General features: G+C 40.4%; 1 protein-coding gene across 1 annotated transcript in view; it reads right to left on the bottom strand.

Moving 5' to 3' along the window:
* ZC2HC1B (zinc finger C2HC-type containing 1B) overlaps window positions 1-12,874 on the bottom strand; it is a 73,970-nt gene that overhangs the window by 36,139 nt on the left and 24,957 nt on the right. Inside the window, exon 5 of the mRNA XM_032160834.2 lies at window positions 3,035-3,174. Within this exon, the coding sequence (XP_032016725.1) occupies window positions 3,035-3,174 (140 nt within the window). The remainder of the gene's footprint in view (window positions 1-3,034; window positions 3,175-12,874) is intronic.

The following is a 12,874-nucleotide window of genomic DNA, read 5'->3' as shown; positions in this document are numbered from 1 at the left end:
AACTCATTCTTTACTGCTTTACAGAATGTAGGTAGACTTATACATACAAACTTTTCCATAATTAGGCTGTATTCAAGCCCAAAGTAGTCCTATTCCTCCAAAAGTGTCACGCCAATCGTATCAACCGGAAAAGGCTACTGGAGAAGGGGAGGGTGGGGTAATGTAGAGAGAGGAAAGGAGGAGCCCCTATGTGTAAGACACTGACTCGGGCCCTTCACTTATCTATAAGTCCGCCAACAACTCAGCAAGGCACACGTGATTAACACCATTTTACACATTAAAGTGAATCCCAAAGATTCACTTTAACTAACTCGGCCAAGTTTACCTAAATTATAGAATTAAAATTCAAACCCTGGCCGGGCACGGTGTCTCATGCCTGTAATCCCAGCACTTTGGGAGACCAAGGCAGGCAGATCACCTGAGGTCAGGAGTTCGAGACCAGCCTGGCCAACATGGTGAAACCTCGTCTCTACTAAAAATACAAAAGTTAGCCAGGCATGGTGGTGGGAGCCTGTAATCCAAGCTACTCGGAAGGCTGAGGCACAAGAATCGCTTGAACCAGGGAGGCGGAGATTGCAGTGAGCCAAGATCACACCACTGCACTCCACCCAGCCTGGGCAACAGAGTGAGACTCCAAAAAAAAAAAAAAAAAAAATTCAAACCTGATATATTGATTGTAAAATTGACTTTTACATTGCATTTTTCCATCTATCTAAGTGTCAAGGCCAACATGGTGAAACTCCATCTCTTCTGAAAATACAAAAATTAGCCAGGTGTGGTGGTGGGTGCCTGTAATCCCAGCTACTTGGGAGGCTGAGGCAGGAGAATTGCTTGAACCCAGGAGGCAGAGGTTGCAGTGAGCCGAGATTGTGCCACTGCACTCCAGCCTGGGCAACAGAGTGAGACTCCACCTCAAAAACAAAAACAAAACTGAATCTATAAAACTATTTATTGTAGCCACTGCCTCTCAACACACATATGTCCTCCCTCCTGTGTTCTGTTATCTACAGAGATTGTCTTTCTATCTGTCCAGGCTCTGGAGCTGAAAACCTTATTGTCAACCCTGATCCCCTCTTTTATCCTATGTCTAATCATTTTCTCAGTCTCATCAATTATTTCTTAGATTCTCCCTCCCACACAACCCTATTAATCCTCCTATTCCAGGCTCTCATTCAAGGACTTGTTAATCAAGGACCTGTCAATCAAGGACAGTCTTTGATTTTAGGGCATTTATTCAATCAATTCCTCTTTTCTTCCTCTCTCAAGTGGCTTGAGTTAAAGCCCTTCTAGTTCTGGCTGCCTGTCTGCCTGTCTTGCCTGTCCCTGTACCTTCTTTCTTTTCTTTTTTTTTTTGAGAGAGTTTTGCTCTTGTTGCCCAGGCTGGAGTGCAATGGCATGATCCTGGCTCACCACAGCCTCTGCCTCCCAGGTTCAAGCAATTCTCCTGCCTCAGCTTCACAAGTAGCTGGGATTACAGGCATGTGACACCCACACGGCTAATTTTGCATTTTTAGTAGAAACGGGGTTTCTCCATGTTGGTCAGCCTGGTCTCAAACTTCCTACCTCAGGTGATCTGCCCACCTCAGCCTCCCAAATTGTTATTACAGGCATGAGCCACCGCACCCGGCACCCTGTACCTCTTTCGCTCCCCAGATGGGTGCCTCAGGCCACAAGCTGGATGTTTTGTGCATAAAGCCCTTCCCAACCCCAACTCTAGGCTGGTGAACCCGTTTTGATATTTAAGAGCAAAACGTTTGCTTGCCTTTGAAGACTTCCAGGAATTGCAGTGACTTCTTCTTCCATAGCATTCCTATATATGCCAACTGTACCAGCTCCAAGTCCCCCTCCATCTTTCAATGACAAATTCTTGGTCAACCAGTACCTAGCACAGTTTCTGGTACATGGTTGATAGTCAATAACCTTCTAATGCTTAAGGGGATAGAGCTCAGGATCCACAGTCTGTGGGATCCACTTTTGTTGGAAAGGGTCTCACCCCATTACATACTGGATTTAACCAGAAGCTTTCTAAACAGGCTGTAGGGGCCAGGCACGATGGCTCACACTTGTAGTCCTAGCACTTCGGGAGGCTGAAGGGGGCAGATTGCTTGGGCCCAGGAGTTTGAGACCAGCCTGAGCAACACAGTGAGACCCCATCTCTCCTAAAAATACAAAAAATTAGCTGGGGGTGGTGCTACGCACCTGTAGTTCCAGCTACTCAGGAGGCCGAGGTGGGAGTATCACCTGTGCCTGGGACGTCAAAGCTGCAATGAGCCGTGATTACATCAATGCACTCCAGCCTGGGCAACAGAGTGAGACCCTGTCTCGAAAATAAATAATCTGTATACACTTAAAGTATTCAGACCAACTTTTCATGGCATCTAAGCCATGTCTATGAAACTAATAGTTTTTATGCTATATTGTAAGTATGTACCTGAGACCTTCGATGTGTATGGTGCTGTCTGCTGGCTCCAGTTCTATGGTTTACAAATCTACTGTCTTCCACTTCAGGTTATTTTACTGATTTGCACCTAATGATAACAGCTGCTTCCATTCATCCACATATCCCTTTAACTTGCTGATTCTGTGACTTTAAATAAAAGGTGAAGACCCCTCCTCTATAGAGCAAAACACATGACCTGTGGGGCAGTTGCCTTGGGACAACCTGTCCCACTCAGGCAGTTTCACTTCAGATTCGCATTTCTTTTCTGGGTGATTAAGGTTGATACTGTTGCATAAAAAGTTTTGCCATAATGCTATAGAAACACTATGTATTCAAGTCTTCACCCAAAGAAGCTTCAAATACTTTAGAAATATCTTTTTTCTACAACACCCAAAGGTGCCGTTAGCTGGAAAGCATTCTCTGACAAAAGAAGTCAGCTCCCACAGGGGTGAGCAATCGTGATCAGTTCTCTTCACGCTTACACTTCTTAGGATGGGTAACTGAGGTTCTCTAGGGAATTCTACTGGCTCACCCCTCCCCCACCCCCCAGGCATGCAAGGGCACAAGAGCCAACACCTGGGGAGAGATAGTTACCTGAGCTCTGGATGCCAATTTGGCTGCTGTCTGAGCTGGATTAAAGACTCGGCGAGAAGACTGATCCTTGCAGAAATTAATATGTCCCTCAGCTGCGCTTTCATTAAACTGTCTCATACAATATGGGCATTGAATATAATCTGAATGTAAAGATAACAAGTGGCAATTAGCACTTCAAAAACAACTATAGAATACTATAGAATTATAGAATGAGCTACATGAAGTGAAATAAGGATATGATGGCTCATGCCAGTAATCCCAGCACTCTGTGAGGCTGAGGTGAGTGGACTGCTTGAGCCCAGGAGTTTGAGGCCAGCCTGTGCAACATGGCAAAACCCCGTCCCTACAAAAAATTAGCCAGGTGTGGTGGTGTGTGCCTGTGGTTCCAGCCACTCGAGAGGATGGCTTGAGCCCAGAAGGTCAAGGCTGCAGTCAGCTGTGATCATGCCCACAGCACTCCAGCCTGGGCAACAGAACAAGACCCTATTTCAAATAAGTAAATAAATAAATATATAAGTAATGATGTGAACTCTGCTCCAACATGAAAGAACAAGGTCCCAAACTCTGGTTTGAGACTATTCCAAAGGGGGAGACATGCAGGGCTCAACTAAAGGACATGGCAGGGAAAATGTCACAACCTGTGCGTTCATTTCAATCGTCTGCCCTTGAAATGTTTAAGTGAGGTACTTTTCCAGAAAAACAAAGATTATACTTAAGAACTTCTCAATGAATTATTTAGTAAATCCTGTGTAAAGAAAGTAGTTCTAGAATCACAGAATGTTAGTATTGATGGCACAGTAGGGCACAGAATATTCAAAAGCCTAGGTTGTGCTGAGTGGCTCTTAGAGAAGTTACGGAGTTACAGAGGGAGATGGGATGTTTCAAAATGTGGGTTTGGGAGATATGACTGGAAGTCAATGGGACTGTGTCACTGGCAGAAAGACATACTGCTTTTGCAGTGGCTAGATTTTTTTTTCACTTAACTACTAAGTGAGCAGGCAATATATTCAGGAAGGAGATAGTAATAGGATAAAAGGTGAGGACTCAAAAAATAGAAAAGGGAAAGAAGGAGGGATGATAGGAAAGTTCACAAAAACAGCTTCAGCTTCCAGAGATGCAATAGCCCAGGCAGCTCCTGTCGGCCTCAGGTTCTCTGTGGTTCTGTATAGTATCTTTTTGTCTAAATTCTTCTTTCATTTGCAATTACCAGACATAATTGGTTACTGAGAGAACTGAGAAGTGGGAAACAGGCAAGATCTTCTCAGAACGTGGAGCTGCTCATAGCAAAACTAGGTTGGCAACTACCCCTCTAAATCAAGCAGGGATTGGTGTTTGCTTTGCTTCATTTTAGGCACCTTAAAGGGATAGCACACTAGATATCAGCAACATAAAATAATCTCGCCCCCTCTTCCCGACCCCAAGAAGGGTGTGAAACCGCATCAACCTCAAACTCAGTGTAGAACTTGTGTTAGTGTATAGTCAAAATTCCTACATGCATGGATGGATATTTCATGTAGTGATGTTAAGAATTTTTTGTAAGTCGCCTTTTAAAGCAGTTTGGGGAGTTTTCTATTTGAACAAATCATTTCATAAAGTGTATATTCATAAAATGTAACAATTGTTAAGCACTTAGGAATTATCTGGTGGCCTTATCCTTTATTTCTTACTCCATCCAGAAGGCAGTACCTCATCGTTAATTTAACACTGATTGAGCATCTACTTGGTGCCAGGTGCTGTCTTACACCTGGGGATGCAATGTCTCTGAAATCAAGGAGAAAGCATTCTAATACAGAAACAAATAAATAAAAATTTCACACGGAGATAAATGCCTTGAAAAAAAATAGAACAGGGCAGCACTGGGAAATGATAAAAAGCCCAGTGCTGGAGCTTGCCTGACTGGTTTTGAGCCTGAGTTCTTTACTTGCTATGTGTGTGAACTCGGGCAAGTTACCCAACCTCCTTAAACTTCCATTTTCCCAGCACCTACATATCACCTGTTTCATCGGGTTGTTGTGAAAGTTAACTATGATAATCCACATAAAGGCTCGGCACAGTGGGTGGGGTGGAACATACTAAATGTTTTGTAAATGCTAGCTATTGCTATAAGAAAACAGGTTCAGCAAGGTTGTGTTTCCGACTACCAAATAGAAGTGAAACTGCCTAGGAAAAAAGTACAATAGAAAGTGCCATTATCATTCAGAATTCATTTACAATGGTTTAGAAGAACCATCTAGAACATGGCTCTTAGCTTGGTGGTTATTTCTTCAATTTTGCCAGCTGGAAAGTGAAGGCTTACATAAGAAATGCTGCAACCATAAACCCTGCTCACATCAGGCAAAGACAATGATCATGGCAATACTGAGTTGCTTCCTTAATCCCACTTGCTCATTCACTCACTGCCACCCTTCTATGTGTTTGGTACTACATATCACCATGGAGACAGCAAAGTTGAAGTCTATTTCCCTGCCAGTGAAAATCTCAGAGATGATTAGGCAAACAGACAATTACTGCTTGGTGGGATAAACTGTAGAAGAGGAGGGACTAGAGCCTCTGGGACCCTACAGAAGGAACATAAGGCCCCACCAGATGGGCAGAGAGCAGGCAGGAGAGAGTCCTATGGCTGAGCATTCAAGGTTGCTGATTCTATTTATGTTGAACTTCACATATTTTGAGAATTGTTGTATTTTCTGCAACAATAATCTGAACCCAGCATGACTGAGCTACATGTTCTACCCTCAGCTCAATCGGAGTCACCTCTCTTCCTCTATCAATAACGTGTTCATAAAATCACCATGTCCTATTTATTTCAATAGTTAATGATTTTAAAAGTCAGAGTACAAATGAATTCTTATGAGGAATATGGTGGCCAGATCTCAGAGAAAAGTGGAAAACCAAGCATCATTTTAAAATGCCAACATTGTGCTGTGTATCCATGTCTATGTAGCTATGCAAAATGGTAACTGAATGTCCCAGGCCTCACAGAAAAATAACAATTATAAATATTCTATATCACTGTCCCCATAAACTGTCACAGTATCCTAGAAATTTCAATCATTGACAGGCTTAGCTAAGTCACTAAAAATAGAATATAGGCATGTCTCAAAAACTGAATCATGAAAATAGGGAATCATGCTGAAGAAAAAAGGGAAATTACTGGCACATTCATGCATGTTAGGCCATGTTATATATAACTCTAGTTATATGTATATAAATTCTTTAGTACTGGCCAGGCGCAGTGGCTCATGCCTGTAATCCCAGCACTTTGGGAGGCCGAGGCAGGTGCATCACCTGAGGTCAGGAGTTCAAGATCAGCCTGATCAATATGATGAAACCCCGTCTCTACTAAAAATACAGAAATTAGCTGGGAGTGGTGGCGGGTGCCTATAATTCCAGCTACTCAGGAGGCTGAAACAGGAGAATTGCTTGAACCTGGGAGGCGGAGTTTGCAGTGACCCGAGATCCTGCCATTGCACTCCAGCCTGGGCAACAAGAGCAAAACTCCGTCTCAAAAACAACAACAACAACAAAAAACAAATAAATTCTCTAGTACTTAAGCCTGAGAATTCTGGGCTAATATAAAATCTTTGCACAAACAAAATCATCAAATTGTGGTGAAAATGTTGGGAATGCATATAACCATTTGGTTTGTTGCATAAAATTATGTAAAGGACACAAGAAAGAAGTTAATTATAAAATCATATGTTAGCATAGAAATATAAAGAAAAATAAATTGAACATTTGGTGAGGCCTTACAAAAGGAATTTTTTTTTAGAGAAACAATAATCCCCACATTTTAGATCCAAGTCACGGTTAGATCCAAGTTGGATCTAAAATGTGAGAGAAATTCACACAGCAGGACATCTGACATGGTTTCACTTATTCAATTAAAGAACCATAAGGTAGCCATCAACCCTGTAACTTCTAATCTTAAAATGAACATATTTCTCATAAAAGATGTTTTTTGTTATATGAAACTTGTTGCCAAAGTACTTACACTATTACTAAAATCACAGCACAGATCTTTCTACTGAGTATTTTAAGACAACACATAATTTCAAGATATATTTTCATTAGCACTCAATAAAAGGGAAGCAAATATGAGGATTATTTTCTGGTATAGAAGTTCAGATGACGTATCTTTCAGGTGATTTTATAGTATGACTACACTGTGGCTTTTTGTTTTTGCACTTTCTTAAATAGTCTTTTTGAGGAATAATTTACACACAACTAAATGCACCTATTTTACATGTACAATTCAATGAGTTTTGACGAATGTATCCATTTTACCCACCTCAATTAAAATATAGAACATTTTCGTCACCCCAAAAAGTTCCCTCATGCCCCCTTTCAGTCAATATTTTGCAAAACCCAGTCTCAGGCAGCCAATTATCTATTTCCTGTTACTATTCATAAGATTTCCCTGTCCTATAATTTCATATAATAGAACATCTATGTTGCTGCATGTATTTCCTTCTTATTGTTGAGTACTAGACCGTTTTGTAAATATTCCACAATCTGTTTATCTATTCAATTGTTGATAGACATTTTCAGTTGTTTCCAGTTTACGCTATATGAATAAAGCTATGAACAATCATGTAAATCATTTTTATGGACATGTGTTCATTTTTTGTATAAATATCAAGAAACGGAATTGCTTTATAGGTTAAGTGTATGTTTAACTTATTAAGAAAGTACCAGTGCAGGCCGGGCGCGGTGGCTCACACCTGCAATCCCAGCACTTTGGGAGGCCGAGGTGGGCAGATCACGAGGTCAGGAGATCGAGATCATCCTGGCTAACACGGTGAAACCCTGCCTCTACTAAAAATACAAAAAATTAGCCGGGTGTGGTGGTGGGTGCCTGTAGTCCCAGCTACTTGGGAGGCTGAAGCAGGAGAATGGCATGAACCTGGGAGGCGGAGCTTGCAGTGAGCCGAGATCATGCCACTGTACTCCAGCCTGGGTGACAGAGCAAGACTCCATCTCAAAAGAAAAGAAAAGAAAATACCAGTGCAAAGTGGTTGTACTGTTTTATACTTCTATCAGCAGTTTATGAGACTTCCAGTTGGTCCACATCATAGCAAACACTTAACAGCGTCAGTCTTTTTCTTCTTTGTTTTTTGAGACAGAGTCTCACTCTGTCACCCAGGCTGGAGTGCATTAGCACAATCTCTGCTCACTGCAACCTCTGCCTCCAGGTTCAAATGATTATCATGCCTCAGCCTCCCAAGTAGCTGGGATTACAGGAGTGAGCCACCATGCCTGGCTAATTTTTTTGTATTTTTAGTAGAGACAGGGTTTTGCCATGTTGGCCAGGCTGGTCTCAAACTCCCAGCCTCAAGGGATCCGCCTACCTTGGCCTCCCAAAGTGCTGAGATTACAAGCGTTGTATTGTCAGAGTCTTTAATTTTAGCCATTGAAGTGGATGTGTAGTGGTATCTCATTATGGTTTTTAATTTGCATTTTCCTAATGAAAATGGTGTTGAGTATCTTTTCATGTGCTATTGGCTATTATTTTGTGATGTGTCTGTTCAAATAAATCTGTTGACCTTTTCTAATTGGGTTGTCTCCTTATTACTGAGTTTTAAGAGTTCTTTATATGTTCTTGATATGAGTTCTTTGTCAGATATACATATTACAAATATTTTCTCCTAGTCTGTAACTTGCCTTTCCATTTTTTTTTCTTTATTCATCATTTCTTCAGACCAGATCCATTTTCTTAAGTCTTAAACTGAAATTTTTAATTTTGGTAAGGCCCAATTTACTAATTTCCTTTTTGTAAAAAAAAATTATTAGTGGATTTTGTGTCCTGCCTGGGAAATCTTTGTTGGCCTTTAGTTGTAACAATTATATTAGGTCAATGATCCTTTTGAATGACTTTTTATATATGGTTGATATAGTTTAGATATTTGTCCTCTTCAAATCTCATGTTGAAATTTGATCTTCAGTGTTGGAGGCAGGCCTAGTGTGAGGTGTTTGGATCATGGGGGTGGATCTTTTATGAACAAGCTTGGTGCTGTCCTTTTGCTAAGGAGTGAGTTCTTGCTCTATTAGCTCCCATCATAACTTATTGTTAAGAAGAACCTGGGCTGGGCGCAGTGGCTCATGCCTGTAATCCCAACGCTTTCAGAGGCCGAGGCAGGCAGATTGCTTGAGCTCAGGAATTCAAGACCAGCCTGGGCAACATGGAGAAACCCCACCTCTACCAAAAATACAAAAAAATCAGCCAGGCATGGTGGCATACATCTGTGGTCCCAGCTACTCAGGAGACTGAGGTGGGAGGATGGCTTGAGTGTGGGAGGCAGAGGTTGCAGTGAACTGAGATCACGCCACTGCACTCCAGCCTGGGTGACAGAGTGAGTCTCCTTCTCAAAAAAAAAAAAAAAAAAAAAGAAGAGCCTGTCACTCCTCCTTCCCACCTCCTTCCCTTCCCTCTTGCTTTCTCTCTTGACATGTGATGCCTGCTCCCTTCATGATTGGAGACTTCCTGAGATCCTGGAGAGAAGCAGATGCCAGTGCCATGCTTCTCATACAACCTGCAGAACTGTGAGCCAAATAACCCCCTTTTCTTTATAAATTACCCAGCCTCAGGTATTTCTTTATAGCAACACAAACAGATTAAGACAATGGTATAAGAATCAAGGTTCATTTTTCCATATGGATATCCAGTTGTTCCACCATCATTTGTTGATAAGACTAGCCTTTCACCCAGTGAATTACCTTGGCATCTTTTAAGAAAATCAATTACCCACAGATAGGGGGATGTCTATATCTAGATGCTATTTTCTGTTAAATTGATACACCAATACCAAGTTGTCGTGATCACTGTACTGTTATAATAAGTCTTGACATCAGGTAATGTAAATACTCTAATTTTGTGCTTTTTAAAAACTATATTGCCTATTCCAGATCCTTTCCAGTTCCATAAAATCTTTGAATCAGTTAGTCAATTTCTTTTTTTTCTTTTTTCTTTCTTTCTTTTTTTTTTTTTTTTTTTTGAGACGGAGTCTCGCTGTATTCCATGTTGGAGTGCAGTGGCGCGATCTCGGCTCACTGTAGGCTCTGCCTCCCGGGTTCCCGCCATTCTCCTGCCTCAGCCTCCCGCGTAGCTGGGACTACAGGCACCCGCCACATCGCCCGGCTAATTTTTTGTATTTTTAGTAGAGACGGGGTTTCACCGTGTTAGCCAGGATGGTCTCAATCTCCTGACTTCGTGATCCACCCGCCTCGGCCCCTCAAAGTGCTGGGATTACAGGCGTGAGCCACCGCGCCCGGCCTTTTTTGAGACAGAGTTTTGCTCTCGTCACCCAGACTGGAGTGCAGTGGTGCCATCTCTGCTCACTGCAACCTCTGCCTCCCGGATTCTCCTCCCTCAGTCTCCCGAGTAGCAGGGATTACAAATGCCTGCCACCACATCCAGCTAATTTTTTGTATTTTTAGTAGAGACGGGGTTTCACTGTGTTGACCAAGCTGGTCTCGAACTCTTGACCTCAAATGATCCACCTGCCTCGGCTTCCCAAAGTGCTGGGATTACAGGCGTGAGCCACCATGCCCGGCCAGCTAGTCAATTTCTACTCAGCAAAAATAACTTCTAGGTATTTCTAGTGGAATTACATTGAATCCATAGGTTAATTTGGGTAGAATTGACATCATAACACAATCTTGAGTCTTCCAAACCAGAAAAATGGTAAATCTCACCATTTATTCTGATCCTCTTTAATTTCTTGAAGGAATGCTATGAGATTTTCATTTTATAGGTTCTGCATATATTTTGTTAAATTAACCCCTAAATATTTACCATTTTTATGTTATTATAAATTTATTAAATTTCTTTTTTTTTTTTTGAGATGGAGTCTTGCTCTGTCACCCAGGCTAGTGTGCAGTGGTGCGATCTCAGCTCACTGCAACCTCTGCCTCCTGGGTGCAAGTGATTCTCCTGCCTCAGCCTCCCAAGTAACTGGGATTACAGGCACCCGCCACCGCACCCGGCTAATTTTTGTATTTTTTTTTAGTAGAGACGGGGTTTCGCCATCTTGGCCAGTCTGGTCTCGAACACCTGACCTCGTGATCCACCTGCCTTGGCCTCCGAAAGTGCTGGAATTACACGTATGAGCCACCACGACCAGCCTTAAATTTCATTTTTTAATTGTTTATGCCTAGTATATAGAACTACAACTCACTTGTTTATACTTTATATCCTAAAATGTTGTTAAATTCACTTTAATTCCAGTAGCTTTTTTGTAGTTCCCCAGAATTTTCTATATTTACTCATTCACAATTATGTTGTCTGTGAATAAAGATAGTTTTACAACTTCTTCCCCAATTTACATGCTTTTTACATGTAAATATAATATTTTAATTCATTTCTTGCCTTATTACACTGAGCATTATCAATAGTACAGTGTTGAATAGAAGTGGTCAAAATGAACACCCTTGTTTTTTTCCTGATCTCAGTGGGAAAGTGTTCAGTTTTCACTATTAAGTGTGATGTTAGCTGTAGATTTCTCAAGGATGACCTTTATGGAAGAAGTTACTTTCTAATTCTATCTGGCTGAGAAAGTCTTTTTTTTTTTTTTTTTTTTGGATTGTATTGTTTTTAACGTGTAAGGAGTTACACTTTGTGGAAGGCTTTTTCTCTGTTGAGATGATCATATGCTTTTAAAAATATTTTGTTAATTTGATGGATTACATCATTTTCTTCTTTTGACTTAATTTAGGTCTCATTTGCTCTTTTCCTAATCTTTTAAAGAGAAAGTTTAAGATAATTTAACTAAACCTTTTCTCTTTTCTATTATAAACATTTAAAGCTATAAAATTCCCTCTAAGAATGAATTAAGCTGCATCCCACAAAGTTAGATGTTTTCATTATCATTCAGTTAAAACTATTTTCTAATTTCTCTTGTGATTTCTTCTTAGATCCAAGGGTTATTTAGAAATGACTTGTTGATTTCCAAATATTCAGGAATTTTCCAGATATATTTTTGTCATACATTTCTAATTTCATTCTATTCTGATCAGAGAACATATTATGTATGATTTCAATTCTAAATTTGAGACCTACTTTGTGGTCCTGTATATGGTCTCTCTTGGGTGACTATTCCATGTATACTTGAAAGCACTGTGTCTTCTGCTGTGGCTATGTGTCATAGGATAAGTATAAATGTCAATTAGGTCAAATTGGTTACTGTTGCTCAACTCTTCTATATCTTTACTGATTTTCCTGCTGTGTATTCTATCGGTTACTAAGACAGGAGTGATAAAATCTCCAAATATAATTGTGAATTTGTCTACTTCTTCTTCCAGTTTTGTCAGTTTTTGTTTCACATTCTTAGAAGCTCTGTTACTAGGTACATAAACATTTAAAATTGATAGGTCTTCTTGATGTATTTATCATTTGAATCATCATCTGTTAATACTTGCCCTGCAGTTAACTTTGTGCTATATTAATACAGTCATTCCAGCTTTTTGATTATTGTCTGCATGTATATCTTCTCCTGTGCTCTTAACTTATTTGTGTCTTTATATCAATGTGTTTTTCTTATGGAAAACTTATAGTTGGGTCTTGCTTTATTATTCAGTTTGACAATTTCTGTCTTTTATCTGGAGTATATAGGCCATTAATATGCAATTATGCATATGGTTAGGTTTAAGTCTACCATCTTGTTATCTGTCTTTATCCCACCTGCTCTTTGTGCCTTTTTCCCCATTTGGATTGAATTTTTTTTTACATTTTTTATCTCTACTCCATGTATTGTCTTATTAGCTAAATAGCAACATTTTTTAGTGGTTACTCTAGAGTTTACAATAGGTATCTTTACCGTATAATAGTCTACCTTTAAATGA

This window comes from Hylobates moloch, unplaced genomic scaffold (assembly GCF_009828535.3).
Source record: "Hylobates moloch isolate HMO894 unplaced genomic scaffold, HMol_V3 SCAFFOLD_2, whole genome shotgun sequence".
Taxonomy (NCBI): Eukaryota; Metazoa; Chordata; class Mammalia; order Primates; family Hylobatidae; genus Hylobates; species Hylobates moloch.
The sequence above is the reverse complement of the archived record's forward strand: the minus strand, read 5'-3'. Positions and strand labels throughout refer to the sequence as shown.